This window comes from Cimex lectularius, unplaced genomic scaffold (genome assembly GCF_000648675.2).
Source record: "Cimex lectularius strain Harlan isolate CLEC.00 unplaced genomic scaffold, Clec_2.1 scaffold3, whole genome shotgun sequence".
Taxonomy (NCBI): Eukaryota; Metazoa; Arthropoda; class Insecta; order Hemiptera; family Cimicidae; genus Cimex; species Cimex lectularius.
The window spans coordinates 2,876,003-2,894,078 of NW_019392688.1; the positions used below are offsets into that span (position 1 = coordinate 2,876,003).

Sequence of the window (18,076 nt, forward strand, 5' to 3'; positions counted from 1 at the left end):
AATTTAATTGGACAATTATTAAGTGCTGAATTTCTAGGCTTTTCTTTTTCTTTCTAAGCAATCGGCTTTTTGTTCATAATTTTCAACCAACAGCTTTGCATTCTTTTGTTTAAAAGTGTTTAGCATTGTCTGGGGTTGGTAATTTAATTGGCTCGTATGGGAAATATAAAGGGTGAAATAAGTTCTGATTCAAATATGTATTATTTCTCGAAGAATTATGAGAAATTTGTGGTTAAAAATTACTTAGACATTTCATCTTTATCATTTAAGAGTATTAAAAAAGTAAAAGAGTAAATTGGAGGTTTATTTTGTTACTTTATTATGTATGCTGTATTGAGGCTTTAATCTTTTATGAATCTAGATTTATAAAAGATAATTCTCGATGTTTATTTTGGTTTTATCTTAAAATTTTGTCTTTTTATGAGTATGTAGAGATCACTGTATTAAAATTTCTATAAATGGAACATCTTCCTTGAGCACTTCCATACTTTCAAATAAATAAGTCAATAAATGCTTAAAGTTTTCTTTTATTTATTTGATTTTGAGATAAAAAATCCACTTTTTTCTGAAAGTAAGCTTTAATCAGAGAAAAATCAACTTTTCTTTCATTGTGCCAGATATAAAATTAGATTGAACTATGTTGCACTGAACGTTCATATAAACATAATTAATGGCAAAACAGTTAATAAACATTATCCGAAGATCCAAATAAATGTTGTCCTGAGCAATTTTTTTATATAGTCCTATTTAACAGCATTGACAAATAATATCCAGCAGGGTCATGGGGTTCTTTGCCTTTCGGCAATCAAAAACAAATGTTACCATTTATAATTACCATTTTAATGTTTGACTTATTTTAAAATAATATTTTTTTTTTTATCGTAAGGTTCTTGTTAAGGATTTATTTTACAACACGGAAATTCCGCATCCGTTACTTTATTTTTTCACATCTTATATGCCTGTCGCATCATCAGGTCAAAGTAGACGTCGGAGTCTATCGATGCAGAAATCCCACAGTAGTAGTCGAAGAACTCTTCTTTTGTTACCTGAAGAAATCAATATTTAAATAATTTTTCAACTAAATTCTCAAGATGATTTCACTTCTGACCTTCCCGTCAGTGTCGCCCTTCTCAAAATTAGCTAAGAATTTCTTGAGGATCTGCTCTTCCGTTTCTTCTCCAGAAAGATATTTTGGGTTTCTCTGGACGGAATAGACACCCTTCAGGTCGTCAATTGTAATAACACCGTCTTTCGTCTTGTCCAACTTGTTAAACGCTTCCTGTATAGATTTTTTTCTAGCTTCAGACATAGGTGGCTGGAAAATTTTTTTTGATGTGTAAGTTTATAAGGCATTCTCGTGAAGCTGAAAATCATATTTAGCACAACTGACACCTCCGAACCAAACTAGGTTTCACTTTCCACTTCATATTGCAAAAATCAGTTGGACATAAAATTTACACAATAAAGTCGTTTGAAAGCTGGCTTCTCACCCTTATCGCGAGTAGCATTTCATCGAGAGTTATGCTTCCTGAACCGTCTTTGTCGAACCTGTCGAAAAGCTCTTTCATCGACTCACCGTCCAAGTTTAAGCCTGCTTCCTTGACTCCTGGAAAATCAAAATTAACAAATAAAAACAACTTGATTTTTAGAGAAAAATTTCAAGATCTTTCTCAGATCTGCGACAGTTTCACCGCTAAATATCAGACTAAATTGGCATAAGAGGTAGTGTGTTTAACTTTTTAAATTTGACTTCCATTTTGTTTGCTACAGGTTCTTGCAAAAGTTCAGACAATAATGTGCCAAAAAAAATATATCCATTATGGAATTTATTCGGTTTTAGTTTTGAAAAGAAAAAAAGCACCTTTTGAAAATTCTTCAAAGCTGAGAGTTTTGTTGCCGTCGTCGTCCATGCGACGGAAGACCCTGAAAACAAAACGTTTTCTTTAAAAAAAAAAATTAATTGGTTTAGCTTAATAGCATTTTAAGAGGTCAGTAATAGTTTAAAACAACATCGTTTTTATGTTTTTTTTTCCAGGCCTTACCAATTAAGCTTGATTACCTTTAATTTTCCTTTTAAACCTGAAACAAGGAGGTAAGAGAGGCAATGAAATTTGTTTCTTGGATTAGATTTTAGTTAGAAATGTTTACCTATATAAAACGACTAATTTGAAAATGAAAAATTATAAGATCGCATTCCTTGGTCATATTTCGACTTCTCTTGGTTTTAAATCAGCAAACGTTGGGCGAAATTTACTTCGACCACTAATCATTTGCCGAAATTATGTTTTGAAAGATTTTATTGGTGGCCTGCGGTTGATGGACCTATATACCTATCTCCGATCATCCTGGTCCCCCTATTTTCGCTAGGACGAATTGTCAGACGCGTTTTACCATCAACTGCGTTCTATTTTGTTAGTTGCATTACTACTTTACAGCTTTATAATTAATTAGTTAAATTGATCAAATCCAAATATTCACACGTTTTTACTATTATGTCTGTCAGACGCGTTTGGTTGTCTTCAGAGGTCGGTCTGTCAGGATGTATTCATATAAATGTATAATACAAAGTATGTAGTACGAGTTTGATCATCTCAGATCATTCTGATCTGCATATAGGTCTGGCAAACGTATTAAATCATTTTGCCATCTACAGTAGTTAGTGACTTGTGTGTTATTTTATCACACTAGTCACTTGTATTATCTCCCACAGTATAAACAAAGAGTACTATCTGGTCTGTCAGTCTTGTTTCATAATTTTTCCATCTCCCTTTTTTTCTCTTTTCTTAGTGGTTCGTCTGTGTGTTATTTTGACAGACGTATAAAAAGTAAAACAGAAAGTAAAAAACTCTGCATACTTACTTTTTAAAATGTACTGTTTGTAATTGATCGTCTAAGATCTACCAATTGGTACCTGGTCTATCTATTCTCAATGTTTTATTCTGTAAGACGAATTTCGGCATTTCATCATCTTCAGTGATTAGTCTGCATGTTGCTTAGTCATTTAAGTCCCTTTACAAGGTGTTATTTATTATTTACCCGTCTGTCAAATACGTTTCGGCATTTCACCATCTTCAGTGGTTGGCCTCTGTTATTTTTGTCAGACCTGTGCATTTATAAGGTTTCGACACTTACAATTCTTTAGTGTGAGATTTTCAAACTGCTAGAACACCTCTGAAAGGCAAAAACTTGCCAAAATGGACGATGGTGGGAGTCGATATTGCAACAATCACTTGCATTTCTTACTTTTTAGATTTCTAGTATTATTTAAAACTGTAATAAATAAACAGTACGATAGAGAGATTTTTTATTGGGGTTCGCATCTGGCAGCACAAAAGCATCGAAAATAATTATCTTGGTCTACCAATTCTGAATGTTTTGTGTCGGTAAGACGCGTTTCAGCATTTCGCCATCTTCAGTGGTTGGCCTCTTTATTATTTTGTCAGACGTGACCCGTTTATAAGGTTTCGACACTTACAATTCTTTAGCTTCAGTTTTTCAAACTACTGGAACACCAAGGATTTTCAAACAACCAGGATGACTGAAGTCAATACCTTCGTTACCTCGATAACAAATCTACTTGGACTTCTAAGTTTTGACATTTCTATTATTATTGAATGCTGTAATAAATAAATTGTACGATTTTTAGTTTGATCATCTCAGGTAATCCTGGTCCGCCTATTCTCGCTGTTTTGGTCCGCCGGCGCGTCTCATAATTTCATCATCTTCAGTGATTGGTCAGATGTTAGTCATCCATGACCCTTTAGAACGTATCGACATCCAATAACTGGTTTTGTCCGTTAGATATTTTCAGCATTTTTAAATACAGCTAAAGGTTTGTAAGTGTCGATATCTTATAAAAGGTTTTAAACAATAACTCACAGGCCAACCACTGAAGATGGCGAAATGCCGAATCATACATAAACCAGGATGACAATTTTCGATGATTTTGTCAGAGGTGTTTTAGCTTTTCTAATCTCCAGCGATAGATTTTTGAGTGGTACTCTAATCATTCTGGTCTATTCTCGCTGTTTTGGTCAGAATGTGCTTCTCATAATTTCATCATCTTAGAGCGATTGGTCATTTTTAGTTGCTTAGTCATTTTTGTCAGACCTTTTATAAAGTATCGACAGCAAATCTTTAGCTGGAGATTTCAAAATGCTGAAACACCTCTCATAGATCAAAATGTGAACATTAGGATGAGGATTATCCGGAGAAGACTAAATCTACTAAGACCATATCCTTTCAATTTTTGCAATGATCGGTGATCAATCCAAATCATGCTGGCCTAAGTCGATCATATAACAAATTTACTCGAACTTTTAAGTTTTTTTATTTCTATTGTTATTTGTATATTGTACAATGAAAGAATAAACGTAAAGTTTTAATGAAATGGGCTCGTACGATAGCGATTATGTGATGGAAGGAACATGCGAAAAAGAGACACTCCCATGAGGTGTGAATATGTTGTACATTACTGAATAATTACAGCCGTAAATATGTGCAGTTATGGAGCGAAACTTAAAATATTAATTGGTGTTAATTAATTAAAAAGGGCGTTAAATCATATCGCTTTGTAAACAAATTCGCCCCCTTTTCATCTCTGCTAGGTCTAATTAAAGGATCCGTTAATTTTCTCTGTCTGTTTCTTGTTTGCCCCTCTTCAACGGGTTTTCTGTGGGAAAGTCGGTCCCTTATCCCCAAGGACGTCGAAGCTAGTCAAGGATGAAGTCGTTCGTGAATCATTTCAACACTTTTGAAAATTTAATCCCGTTTTTTCTCGGAGAACGAGGTCGGTTGAGACAATGATGAGGAAAGGGCAAACATTAAAATTCAAAAATTTTTACTGGTTCATTTTGTTTTTCGTCTCACGACAAAATTAAAACGAGATTGAGAAAAAAAAGTCTTTAACGTATTGTAAGATCGATTAAACGGTTCGTTATTTGTTAAAATATAATACAAACCGTGAAGGGATGCTGGAAAATTTCCAAAACTAGGCCGGTAGTGCATGAGGTCAAACAGAATGGGTGGAAACTTTTGAGCAAATGGCCCAGGCCCAGGGTTTTCATAAAGCCAGAGCACGTCTAAAACTTTCTGCAATGCGGTAGAAAATTCTCCCCCGACTTATAAAACGCAGGACATGAGAAAAACATCAGTTTTCTAAAACAAATTTTATAACTAACTGTCTTGTATTCATTAACATTATCAAAAATTTTATAAAGTTGAAGCAATTTAAGACAATATAATTAAGAACTTTCTATTTTTTTTTTTTTTCAATGTAATACATTGAAAACAATATCTGAGTTTTTTAAACTTAAAATTGACAATAATGCGCAGGTCAGAAAAAAAAATTACTTCATGTTCCTCATATTATCGCTGATTTTTGTCGGTCAGACCCATTTCACCTTTTAGCCAAGTTTAGTGGTTTGTCTGCCGGTTGTCCTATAAATCGTATCTTTTTTAAAACAAAAACAACTGAAATGGGTACAATTCACGAGGAAGAACACATTTAGAACGTTTTATGGTAGATTTATACAGAAAAATAGTTGGATAGATTTGTAGATGTTGGTTCCTTACAAAAGTCTAACAAAATAACACTCGGACCAACCACTGAGTATGGTAAAATGCCCACACAATGAGACACTACAATAATGATATTGTATTATCACTGGTTTGACAGGCTATCTATCCATCTCCTGTCTCTTTTTATCTCACCCCTCTCTTTCTCTCTCCGTCTCTCTTCTTTCTCTGTCTCTCACACTGTCTTTCTCCCCTCTCACTCACCCTCTCTCTCTCTTTCTCTCTCTATCTGTCAATCTATCTACCTCACTGTCTCTCTCCTTTTTATCACTCCCCTCTCTTTCGCTCTCTGTTTCTCTTCTTTTTATCTCTCTCACTCTCTCTGTCTATCTATCTATCTATCTATCTATCTATATATCTCTATCAATCTATCTACCTCACTGTGTCTCTCCTTTATATCACACCCCTCTCTTTCTCTCTCTCTCTCTCTCTCTTTCTCGTCTTTTTATCTCTCTGTCTCCTTCTCTCTCTATCTATCAATCTATCTACCTCGCTGTCTCTCTCCTTTGCCACTCCCCTCTCTTTCTCTCTCTGTTTCTCTTCTTTTTATCTCATTCCTCTCTCTCTCTCTCTCTCTCTCTCTCTCTCTCTCTCTCTCTCTCTCTCTCTCTCTCTCTCTATCTATCTATCTACTTATCTAACTATCTCTATCTATCTACCTCACTGTCTCTCTCCTTTTTATCACTCCCCACTCTTTCTCACTCTGTCTCTCTTCTTTTTATCTCACTTTTCTCTCTCTCTCTCTCTCTCTTTTCATCTGGCTTTCTATACATTGTTTCTCTCATCTCTTGTTATTTATTTTTAATAATTGTTTCAATCATTTTGATCTATGTTTATAAGAGGAACATTGTGGCCTCCACCTGATGGTATATGCTTGAATATGCGGCTGTTCTGAGCCGATCAAGTAAATGGTAAATGTAACCAAAAATGTAGGGAGGACGATTAGTTGATATGGTTTTTTAGTCAAATGACAATAAAAATCATTGATCAGTCATCGATAATTGAAACATTTTTTTCTATCCAAGAAACAGTTTTTCTCATAAAATCATCACTCACAGGCCAAATCTGTTAGGATGAAAGGTCTTCTGTTCGAAGGATTCAAACAACATTCAAAGCGATTTGAAGCAAGAGGGTTTTCTTTTTGTTTAACTCACCTTCCGAATTCCAGTATTCCCGCGGTGCCCCGAGCCAGGCAGAGCAGCCTGAGCTTTTCCAGAGGATCTCCAGTGACGGCAGCATCCCTTTTGGCCTTGTTCATCATCTCGGCCTCTTGGCGACTCGACGCCGATTGTGGTCGCATCGCCTCGTCGTCTGCAAGCGAGACCAGATATGATATCGAGTTGATCATTCGGCTTTGAGGGGAAAAAGAGAAAAATAGCTTTTACGCCCTGGGTTGGTAAACGAACCCAAAAAAGGACGGCCACGATCTAATCGACAAAGACATTCTAATTCACCTTTACATTACAGAACAAATCCTCTTTCAACACGATCTAAGTTTAACTACAATAGAACAAAGTAAAAACTGTTGCGTGATTAGCCATTACTGTTTTTTTTTCTTCACCCCCGAATTAATCGTTTTGTTATACGATAAAAGCAATCGAAGGTGCGTGTGATACCGATCATAGCATGCTTTTGGTGTTTCAGCCAATTCGTTTTGTCCTTTGTACAGGCATAACTCTTTTACGGGTTTGCCTTTGGCCGAATTAACAAGAAATCGATTTGTTTTCATTTTTAATACGGTATTTAATGAAATATTCACGAATACCCCTAAGTCAAGGACTGATTGCACAATTACCGGACTCTTCGATAAAAAAAAGAAGGTAAATCGCTCTAAATCCCATTCAAGCACATCTGCAACCCCTGAAGAAGTTAGAGGACAAACAGCCAAGTTATAGCGATTCATAAACATCTTAAACTTTGACGAAGTCAATTTCCTCTTCCTCTCTTTTTTTCTATAAATAAGCAATGTTCAATTTTAAGATAAATATAACCATTTTCAATATTGCAATGACACCAAATAATATAGACGTTAACCTCTTGATCGATGACAGAAAAGGTATGAATTAGATTCATTAATCATTAACAAAGCAAACAAACCGGTTTTCTCGTTTTTTTATGTTAAACCCCACTTTCTTGGTCATTGGTGTGTATTTTTGATCGTGGATACTGGAATTTACTGTGAATTTCACCCAACCAAAATTTGGACCATGGATCAAATTAATTAACAAATCTCTAGTTTTAAATTTCATATTAATTTATATTAAATCAATTATATTTAGTGGTCTGATTGACCAAATTACTTCTTTTAATTAATTAATCTTTTTTTTTAATGTGTGGTGATTAGTGACCGTTAATCGATAATTATTCAGAAATCGTGAGATGCGGTCTGGAACCTACATAACACCAGACCGCATCTCACGATTTCTGAATAATTTTTTTTTTGTAAAGTTTTGGTCATGATCCATAAATTATTTAAAGTGTGTAGAGTCCCTCTCGTGCCACTGATTTTTCATCTCAATCAATTTACATAAAAATAATACATCAATTTAAATTTTATCATTTAAGTTCTTTGGGAGAAACTTGCGTTTGAAAGCTATTTAACGATTACCTTTTTTATTTCAGACCCCATGCAAATTCGCAAAATAGAGATCCAACCTGATGGTTGTTCATTTATTACTTAACAATAAACCATAAATTAAATATATGAAGCTAAAAACATCAGACCCCATGAACACAAGCTTTAAAATAAAAATATTGTTGTTCGTATTCAACCAAACCGGATTAAAACTGAAAAATAGGTTTGTAAACAATATTCAAGCACATGATTAATTTTCAATACGGTTTCCAACGTGCTTAGAAGTGATTTTTTATGTAGAGAACATGTTAGAATTTGATTGACCGTATTTAAACATCATCAAGTTAAAAATTGGCAATTTTAAAAAAAAAATATTGTTCAAGATAAGTTAAAAACTAATAATATATAGCCATTTGATTAATAAATTTTTTTAAATGATTAATTTAATAAAAAGATGCCGCACCCTAAAAAAGTAATTAAGCTAGCCGTGCTGAAAAATACAATCACACGAACATGTCATGCAGAATAGTAAAATCTTCTCGTGTGTGTATGTTTTTTTTTTATAGTTTGCGTGGGTGAAAGCGTGCAGTAGTCACGGTTCCGGAGCATATGCGTGCTTTGTAAGCCAGGCGTGGATTTACCTCTCTCTCCTGTGTTCACGAGGGCAATGACGACTGCGGGCCGGAGCCGAATCGCTGACAGTCCTTGGAGATATGCTGGCTGGAGGGGGCCATACAACAGCATATCGATTTTATCCTCTCGATTTATAAAACCAGGTCGAATTGGGCGTGTTTTGCACGATTATCTCTTATAAATCGGTATTATTTTTTTTTTAATTAGAAAGCATGCGTGCAAGTATGTATATGTGTGTAAAACACGAAGAAAGTTTTTTTTTTTTTAAATCATCAAATCATAATGTTATGAAATAATGATTCATTTTGTACTGAAATTTCCATATTTTACACTTCCTTGACGACAGAATACATTGCGAAATTATTGTAGAAGAAAATGTAAATTTAGTAAATTTTAACTTAGGCACACTTAATAAGTGGTCTGATCCTAGGTGGTTTGACTTACGTAAAAGTGGACACTTAAGTTCAATAAAAGGACGAAATACACACTGCCAAAGCGCATTAGACTAATCCCAACTATTTTCCAAACAGAAGTCTATGCTAAACCATTCTTTCACAGGAGTTAGTAAAGAAAAATATAAAGGGTGCACAGGCTTTCTTACTCCCAGAAAGCCCGGCAGCATATGCTTTCAAAACTTGACTGGGAGTGCCTAAATTGTCTAACTCGAGGAAAACAAAACAAGATCACCTTAAAGTGAATTACCGGCATGAAGGAGTAGAAAGAAATGATCAGGCTGACTAACTAGCCAAAAAAAGGGCAGCCCTCGCACCCATCGACCAGAACTAGATCCATCGGAGTGTGCGCTTATGTTGGAACAGGAAACATGGCTTGAGAAAAAAACACTGTACAAAAGCACCAAGGATAAGACAAGGTAAGACCCATAAATCTCTCAAAAAGGAAGGTGAAAGAACACCTCTCTCTCAGTAAGCAGGAATTGAGAAGAATTATAGGCCTGTACACCGGCCATGCTCTCTTAACTGTCATCTACAGAAGATGGGGAGGAATTGACAGACAGCCTTTAGGCTATTTTCTAGGATGTTTTATGTACTGTATGTTTTCTGAATAATTTTTATTGTAAATAAACATAATTATCTATCTATCTATCTACAGAAGATGGGCATAACACAAACATGCCGACTCTGTCAGGAGGACCAGAGACATCAGCACATATCCATTGTGATCGTGAAACATTTGCCAGGTTACAGTACAGCCACTTCGGTAGGACATTTCTCACACCAAAACAGGTCTGCGCAGAGGCACCAAGGGAAGTGCTTATCTTATGGGAAAAAGTGCACTTCCCACTATATCTATAATATATAGAGGTTCCACAATACATCTATTTAGTTCGCAAAAGAGGATTGTCAAAAAAATCTGAACAGGGCGAGACTCCACGGACCGACAAAACCACTCAGAAAACATGATTGCCAAGATAGGTGAAAAGATGATGGGTAGGAAATAAATTGTCTTTTCCAATTCATTTCCTACTCATAAACTTATTATGGAGTTTCACAAAATTAGGATGGTCAGTATCAAAAAATTATATGATTTTATCACACTGAAAGCTCAATAAAATACAAAACTCTGATAAAAATTTGAAAATCTTTAAATTTAATTTAAATTAAAAAAATTGTACATAATTTCAGTAAACCTCCAGCACAAAAAATATTTACACTTCAATACTGACTAATTTTTTAAAAGGAAAACATTGAGTAAACCCATAAAATCGCATGATAGTTTATGTTATCACAGTTTTGCTATCATTTTTTCTATATATATTTTTTTTCTATATTTTTTAAAGACGTTTAAGAAGACTTATCTTCGCTTCAGCTGAACCTAAAATTTATATTTTTCATTCAATTTTAATAACAGATAAAAATCATCCCATTCCCTAGAGCCAACTCAGATTTATGTGCGATGAAAATGTAGTAAATGGAAGTTTATCTCGGCCTTTTCTAATAAATCAACTTTACAAAAACATTAGCCTTGTGACTTTTCGGTGGAGCAGCGAGGCTGAAGGAGCCGCAACTTCCACCGAAACTACAAAAGTCAACTCAAACAAACGACCCAGGTTTATCATAGCCCTGTGAAAATTGACGGTTGAAAAGTAAGCTAAATTAGGGAATGTGAAAAACCGGTTTAGGGAGGTTCCAAAAGACTAAAATTCAAGTGATGAAACGATTCAACAATTTCAACCTTGTGACAATAGAAACTGACGCATAGCGAAGTCAATTCAAACAAAAAACGAACGTATTCTCAGGTTGAAATTTGAAAGATGTTATCTAATGTGAGTTTGCTGCAATGTTAGCTCCATGAGACCTAACTTTGCGTCGTTAAATAAAACGTTTAATCAATCAATCAATCTCACTCATTCACGTTCTCCCCCCCCCCTCTCTCTCTCTCTCTCTCTCTCTCTCTCTCTCTCTCTCTCTCTCTCTCTCTCTCTCTCTCTTTTTCTCTCTCTCTAAAAGACTTGGAAAATTCAAAACCAAAAGCTTCCTATTGTTCCGTCATCAGGATCATGTGAAGAGGATCAAACTGAAAATTAATGTGTGGTGTTTAGTTTTTTTCACGTCCTACATGTATGTGTAAAATTTAAACAATGTTTATAAATCCCAGGCCCTGAAGATGATCTCAATAAAGATCGAAACGTTGGCACGATAAAGAAATCTTTTTTCTAAAACCTACGTCACACCAGACCGCATCTGACGATCTCCGAATAATCACTAAAAATTAAGTTTTGCTGTTATACAAACATTTTCCTATGGGCCATCACAGACCAGAAGAGAGGTAATGAACGCATCAAGACCTGGGTTGACAAAAAATAGACAGACAACCGGAATATCTGTAAAAATATCTTACTTTCTTGAAATATGAAGCTTATAAGTTAAAGTTCTTAGTTGAAATAAGTATGTTGCCTGTACTTAGCCTAATTGTAGGCAAATTTAAGTTAGATACTCTGAAACACCTGTAACATCGTTAATCAGGTTCCTTTAGTATATGGGGCAAGTTGAATTATAGTCGCGTGATGATGCATAATCGTTTAACAAGCCGAAGGGATCAGCTTTATTTGGATTTTTCAAACTTGCAGGCAAAAAAACAATACCAACACAAATTCTTCTATCAACAAAATACAAACGGCGTTCTTACCAATATGATAAAGTGTTTTTTCTCCCATGCCGACTAGCCTCCGCGCCTTTTATCGATACAGTCTCGTGTCGGATAGGGAAGATAATACTACTTACCACATTATTTCCACGGATCCGAGCCGGAAGGAATTTCCGTGCACGAAGACCGATAATAAAAGAAAGGAAAATGAAACACTTGGCACGCCACGTGCTGATGAATTCTGACCTGTTGATACCAGATTATATACTAATTCGGTCAATTCACAATGATAGTCCATACGATTGTAACGGATAATCTTACGATTGTCCAGTAAGAAAATCAATTAAGATCAAAAAATATAAAAAGATAATGTCTTTCACAGTTGAACATTTTTATAGCTTTTTTTTATTGCTTTGTTTACCTGGGTTCAATATTATAAAGATATGTTCTTTTTTATTGAGGAAGCGAGAAATAATATACGCGAAGCGCAATATGTTGCATATATAACCAGATAACAAATACAAGGGAAAAAACGAAAAGGCATCGAGTGGAGAAGCTATCCAGTGACAACACTCCTAAATGAGAAATCATTACTTATCATTTTCACCCTCTGATAACTGGTTTCGGAGCCACTGCCTTTTTAGACGTCGAGGAGGATTGTTAGGAAGAGATCGAGAGGAAAGTTGTGGAGATTAAAATGAGATTAGAGGTTAGTGTAGAACCTTTTTTTCTTGCTGCATTTTCCAACGTTTTTTAAAAACGGATGGTGCGATGGTAGAATGGACAGTAGTAAAGATAGAACATGGAGTTCACCCCTTAAATTATTGGATTAAAATATTCGTGATGTAAGATTGTCACTAATTTCATAAGGACTTTTACTACATAGATGTTACAACGCTACTCAGTTGTTGTAGAACAATTGGCTGCGGATGGTGATCGAAAAGCATCCACTGCAACGCATCCCACATGTGCTCAATGCGGTTGAGGTCTGGAGACAATGGTGGAAGGGGCAGATGGGAAGGGGACACGTTTTCTAAATATTGATGAACAACTCTGCCTATATGAGTTCTGGCATTGTCATCCACAAATCGAAAATCCCTGCCAATGAGGTTTGAAGGATGTATTCCTCGATAATTTTTTTGGACGTAACGGACTGCGGTGAGGTTGCCTTCAACAATATAAAGTCCATTTCGTCCTCCGGTATAAATCCCTGCCCAGACCGTTACACCGCATCCTCCAAACTGCACTGAAAAGAGCATGAACTGGGGCATTGTACACATCCTCTCTCCGTAGACGCTTCGGCGCCTGCTGTGACTATTCAGACAGAAACGCGACTCGTCTGTAAACATAACTCCATTCCAATTGGTATTCTAGGCGCTTGCTGCACCATTTTCTACACGGCAGCGAAAAATCGTTCCAGTCCAAGTCCAGCTGCGTGGAAATGGACTCGTAGTGGCTTAGTGGTGAGTCTACTGGTGAGTACTTAGAGAAGAGCCTGTTGTTCGGTGATGCCCGCATAGACGTCCTTTTCCGAAGGCAGATTTCTCTAGGGAATGGTTAGAAATTCCACTTTAAACGAAACCGCGACCGGAGAGGACCCGGTAGCTTCAACGCTGGCGAGGCCCCTATACTCAGGAGATAGAGTTATCGTCTCTATCTAGAGAGCGCGTTGGGGGACCGGCTGATGCCTTATAGCCCTTTGGGTATCACTTTACACGCGGCACACGGTTAAGTGCACGATATTGATATTGTTCTTCGGACGGGGCAAGCGGGAGAAGTTAGCATGATTGTGGATATGGCGGCTTCTACACCGAACCTCACGGTTCACACTATTGTGAGTGGAGGTGAGTCGCTTCTAACTTGACAAACTAAACATGCGATAAGGCCTATGTGCCAAGTGCGCACGTTAAAGAACCTCATTGTATAAGACATTATGCCCCCCAATGAGAAACATACATGCACCATATTCTCCTGAGCTGCTGCTGGCGGGTTGTTTCTGCAGGTCGTCTCAAAAGGGCATACGATGTGAGGCCAACGATTATAAATCGTTTGTAGTGGTAAAGGTCTTGCCAAAACATCTTGTACTTCATTTAGGATTTGGCGGGCATTGGTTATATTCTTGCAGCAATAACAATATTTCTGTCCTCCCTTAGCGTCGTAATGCGCTGAGTTCCACTACCCGGTCTCCTATGGGCACTTCCAGTCTCTCGGAATCGGGCCAAAGCCCGGGAGACCACACTCTGAGAAACGCTAACTGCCTTGCGATGACGACCGGTGACCACTTTGACTTATTCTCATAATAATATCGCGAACGTCTAGTTAAAGATTATGTCTTTCCATGATTAAAGAGAATACAACTGGATTAAAATGGAGAAAAATGGAAGGTGTTTGTTCACATCTTCATGTTTACTATTCTTAAGTTAGAAATTTCTAACTAGTCTAATCCCTTATAAAAAATTAGGATTAACATTTTTTTTGGTTTGTATTTTCTATTTTGCTCTACCCGACTAACAAAAATATTTCAGCAGTTTATATGCCTCAGCCTTAGGGTTTTTTTTTTAATGATTTTTACCTTAAACTGACTTTTGTTTTGGCTTGTTGAAACACTTTCTTAAAAATAAAATTCTGAAGCAGGACGTTATAGCACAAACTAGCACTCCTATGTAAATATGTGTAAACTGTTGGAAATAATTTGAATAAAGATTCTATTCTCTAATGGTGAAGGCAAAACATATAGCATTGGCTTGTTGGACATTTGAAATATTCAATATAAAATTTAATTGATCAACTTCGCTATGGTATTTAAAACATTATTAGTAAAATCGTCTAGATGCTACATAAATTGGACATAACTGAAAAAAAATGTTTCACTGTTTCTTGCCTGTTATTTTCATTTAATTTATTACCTTTGAAATATATTATGATTAAACTAGTAAAATCGTCGTGCTACATAAATTGGACATAACTGAAAAAAAATGTTTCACTGTTTCTTGCCTGTTATTTTCATTTAATTTATTACCTTTGAAATGTATTATGATTAAACTAGTAAAATCGTCTACATGCTACATAAATTGGACATAACTGAAAAACAATGTTTCACTGTTTCTTGCATGTTATTTTCATTTAATTTATTACCTTTGAAATATATTATGATTAAACTAGTAAAATCGTCTACATGCTACAGAAATTGGACATTACCGAAAAAAAATGTTTCACTGTTTCTTGCCTGTTATTTTCATTTAATTTATTACCTTTGAAATATATTATGATTAAACTCTTTATTGGCTAATTTCAATTGCATACTCTGTTATACATTGGGATAAAATTTGAGTTTAGATAGTGGTATTTGATTTCGATAAAATCCGTTGTATTTCGAGTTGATTACCCGGGCTATGTCCAGAGATGAAATATGATTTTCTCCATCTATCAATAATAACAGCAATTATCTTTTTTGAGTTCTTCTTTATTATTAAATTTCAGATTCAACCCTACAGTTATCAGGATCACCTGCATCTGAGGTAACTTGGATACTAAGAAGTTGTGAACCAGCATCTGATAAAACCGATTCTGCGGATTTCTACAAATTATTAACTTATCCAGAATTAGATAATTTGCCATAAATGATCGAACGACAAGGCTTTTCGTAGAGCGTGATAAAACCGAAAGCCACCCACCGTCTCAATACTCTCTCCATGGCCATTAATTTGATTGATATCTGACCTCTTTCTAGCCTGATAAAATGATTAGAGGGTGTTCATTTTCAAGTAGAATAAGTTTTTAATCAACCTAGTACTATGTCAATCTCATCGAGGTGGTTTATTCCCCAAATTTAGGAGGACAAAACAATCGCAGCTGTTATGGATTCAAATAGTTTAAATTTTTTAAAAGACTAACTATGCTTTCTAATTAATGTTTCTTTTATTTGCCCCAATGCAAACTGCAGCCAAACCGAAGCGGCCATTCATCGTAAAGGGCACCTCAAGATTCGTATATCTATTGGCAATAAGTTGATAAGACAATAGTTCAAAAAAATTGGATTGTAAAAATTAAAATTTAACAGAAACATATTTTTGTATATTTATCAACTAGTTAACTTGCTATATATTATTGATACACTTTTTTTAAATTTATTAATGCAAAGGATTTAGCTATTTCTAACTTCAACCTGAAATCGAATCTGACGGAAACTTCAAAATATTAAGTATGTAAAAAGTTTAAAGTCGATTTTCGTTGAACTTGTACACGTTTGTTTTAGGTTTATAGGGCAGGATATAAATGCGAGTAATCGATTTTCGATTATTGACACAGGAAAAAAATACACTTCACAACACCTTAGTTTACTTTTATCTTATCACCTAGATAGTTTATCTCTCTGTGTTATTACCGTATACAACGATTCTTTTATGAAACATGAATGTATGTCTGTTTTTTTTTTTTAATGTACAAAATTTGATTATTTCAAATATAGATTATTTTTTCTCATAGTCTGTTTTTCCGAAAGTAGTTTCGCCGAAGGAAACTTTTTATTGGGACTTATAAGTTCGCCGTGGAAATTTCAACAAATGAGTTGAACTTTGTTACTTACTGGCCGTCAATATCTCGCCGGTTGGGGCTTTGCCAGGGAAACCGTTCTAAATAAACTGGGGGAGAAGTGCAATTCGTCAGACAGTGGGACTTAGACAAACAGTAGATCAAAACGATCCAATAAAATAGAAAACGGATAATCACAGAAAAACTTACTTTTATACTTACTCAGTTTACGCAGAAGAAATTGTTTAAATTTCTCATGATCTTTGCCGCTCTAGCGGCTATGATCGCATTCCAAGATAAAATGGACAAATAAAATGTTTTTTTTGTTTTTTTTTAATTTTTAACGCTACATAGTATTAAAATATTGCAAGTTGATTTTGTGTGGCAATGAAAGTAATAAATTGATTATTTAATATGACACTTACCGTACATTAAAATTTCCTTTACACCCATTCTCGCTGAGGACGGTCAAATTTCAAATGTCTTCAGCCAGCAAGTCTTTGTATATTATATATATAGATAAACGCGTCTATAAAGATACAAATATAAATAAAAATGAGATAAAACAATAAAAAGAAAGTTAAATGTTTGCGTTTGCCCAATCTATTGCGAAATGTAGAGAGCGAGGTCTTCCTCAGCCTTATTCCGAGAATCAGAGCGTGGTTATTGAGCGCCAATTTTTCCATGCAGAACAAATTTTCTCTCAAATTTTACTAATCAAAAAATTTTCAGTGCCAATTGACCAATGACCTCGGATTGGTCCCTGAGCATTCAAGGCAGAGGCAATGAAAAAAGAGCCAATATGAATTCCCCGGATCCTATTGTGCAGCACCTTGCGACAAAAAAGATACATCCAAAAATGGAACATTAATGAGTCCAAAACCAGGTGGAACAAACCGTAGGTATGAAGCACGCAAAAAGGTTCAAAGAAATGACATCCGCAAGACTTACAAGAATTACTGGATGATAACCACAACAGAATTCCAATTCTGGTTGGACACCTGACAGGGCCGTCTAAGAAGGCACATTCACTGGATAGGAGTTCCTACGGAAGAAACACTGTGCAGATACTGCCAGGAAGACCGCAGAATACGTTTTATATTTCTGTAAGGGTCAGTTGGTGTAGATTCTTGCAACTAGGAGAGGACAAGCCGCAAGCAAGATCCTTCATTCGTAAGGAGCAGTTGGCAAAGCTATGGAGGTTGTTTAACAACCTGAAGTGATTTTTAAAATTAGAGTAGCATGATAGATCTATCCAGATCGAGGTACAGAAGGCCTTGTGGCCACCTTTTTTCCCTATCCCTAGGGTGCCAATTATAAAATTTTTCTTACTTTCGCTGGAGGATACCGCAATTTTGTCTTCTAACTCTGACACCTACACCAAGCTACCTTCAACATCTAATAACACCTTCAGCTTGTAAAAAATTGGTGCAAAAAGACAAGTCGGAATGAAGAAAAATGTACTCAGTGTACGTTCGCGTTGAAAAAACAGCTCCACTGTACATCAGCTACACATGTAATAGCAAGAAGATATCGATTTCCATTCAAGTCAAATTCTTCCCATACAAGACTTAAAAGACAACAGAAGACTTGGCCAAGTACAAAGACTTCTAGTAGCGAAATCCGTCTGATCACTAAACGAACATTATACAAAAC

The 18,076-nt window shown here is 35.6% G+C and overlaps 1 protein-coding gene across 2 annotated transcripts; it reads right to left on the bottom strand.

Annotated features, from left to right (window-relative positions):
* Positions 1-827: 827 nt before the first annotated feature.
* On the bottom strand, positions 828-16,927 carry LOC106662347 (calcyphosin-like protein). 2 transcript variants are annotated; one of them, XM_014386390.2, is made up of 6 exons: positions 16,846-16,927; positions 6,732-6,888; positions 1,862-1,923; positions 1,491-1,606; positions 1,109-1,315; positions 828-1,046 (listed from the first exon to the last, which is right to left on the bottom strand). In XM_014386390.2, the coding sequence occupies exons 1-6, from the start codon at positions 16,871-16,873 to the stop codon at positions 945-947; spliced, it is 672 nt and encodes a 223-aa protein (XP_014241876.1). In that variant the 5' UTR covers positions 16,874-16,927; the 3' UTR covers positions 828-944. The 2 variants fall into 2 exon arrangements, with proteins under 2 accessions (XP_014241876.1, XP_014241875.1); XM_014386389.2 differs by lacking the exon at positions 16,846-16,927 and adding an exon at positions 8,794-8,891 and having other exon boundaries at positions 829-1,046.
* Positions 16,928-18,076: the final 1,149 nt, after the last annotated feature.

Excerpts from the sequence above, each read along its gene's own strand:
- LOC106662347 (XM_014386390.2), bottom strand. The coding sequence starts at position 16,873 with ATGGGTGTAAAGGAAATTTTAATGTACG. Across the intron at positions 1,607-1,861 it reads CTTTGAAGAATTTTCAAAAG|GAGTCAAGGAAGCAGGCTTA; the intron begins GTGCTTTTTTTC and ends TTGATTTTCCAG. Across the intron at positions 1,316-1,490 it reads AAATGCTACTCGCGATAAGG|CCACCTATGTCTGAAGCTAG; the intron begins GTGAGAAGCCAG and ends AAAATTTTCCAG.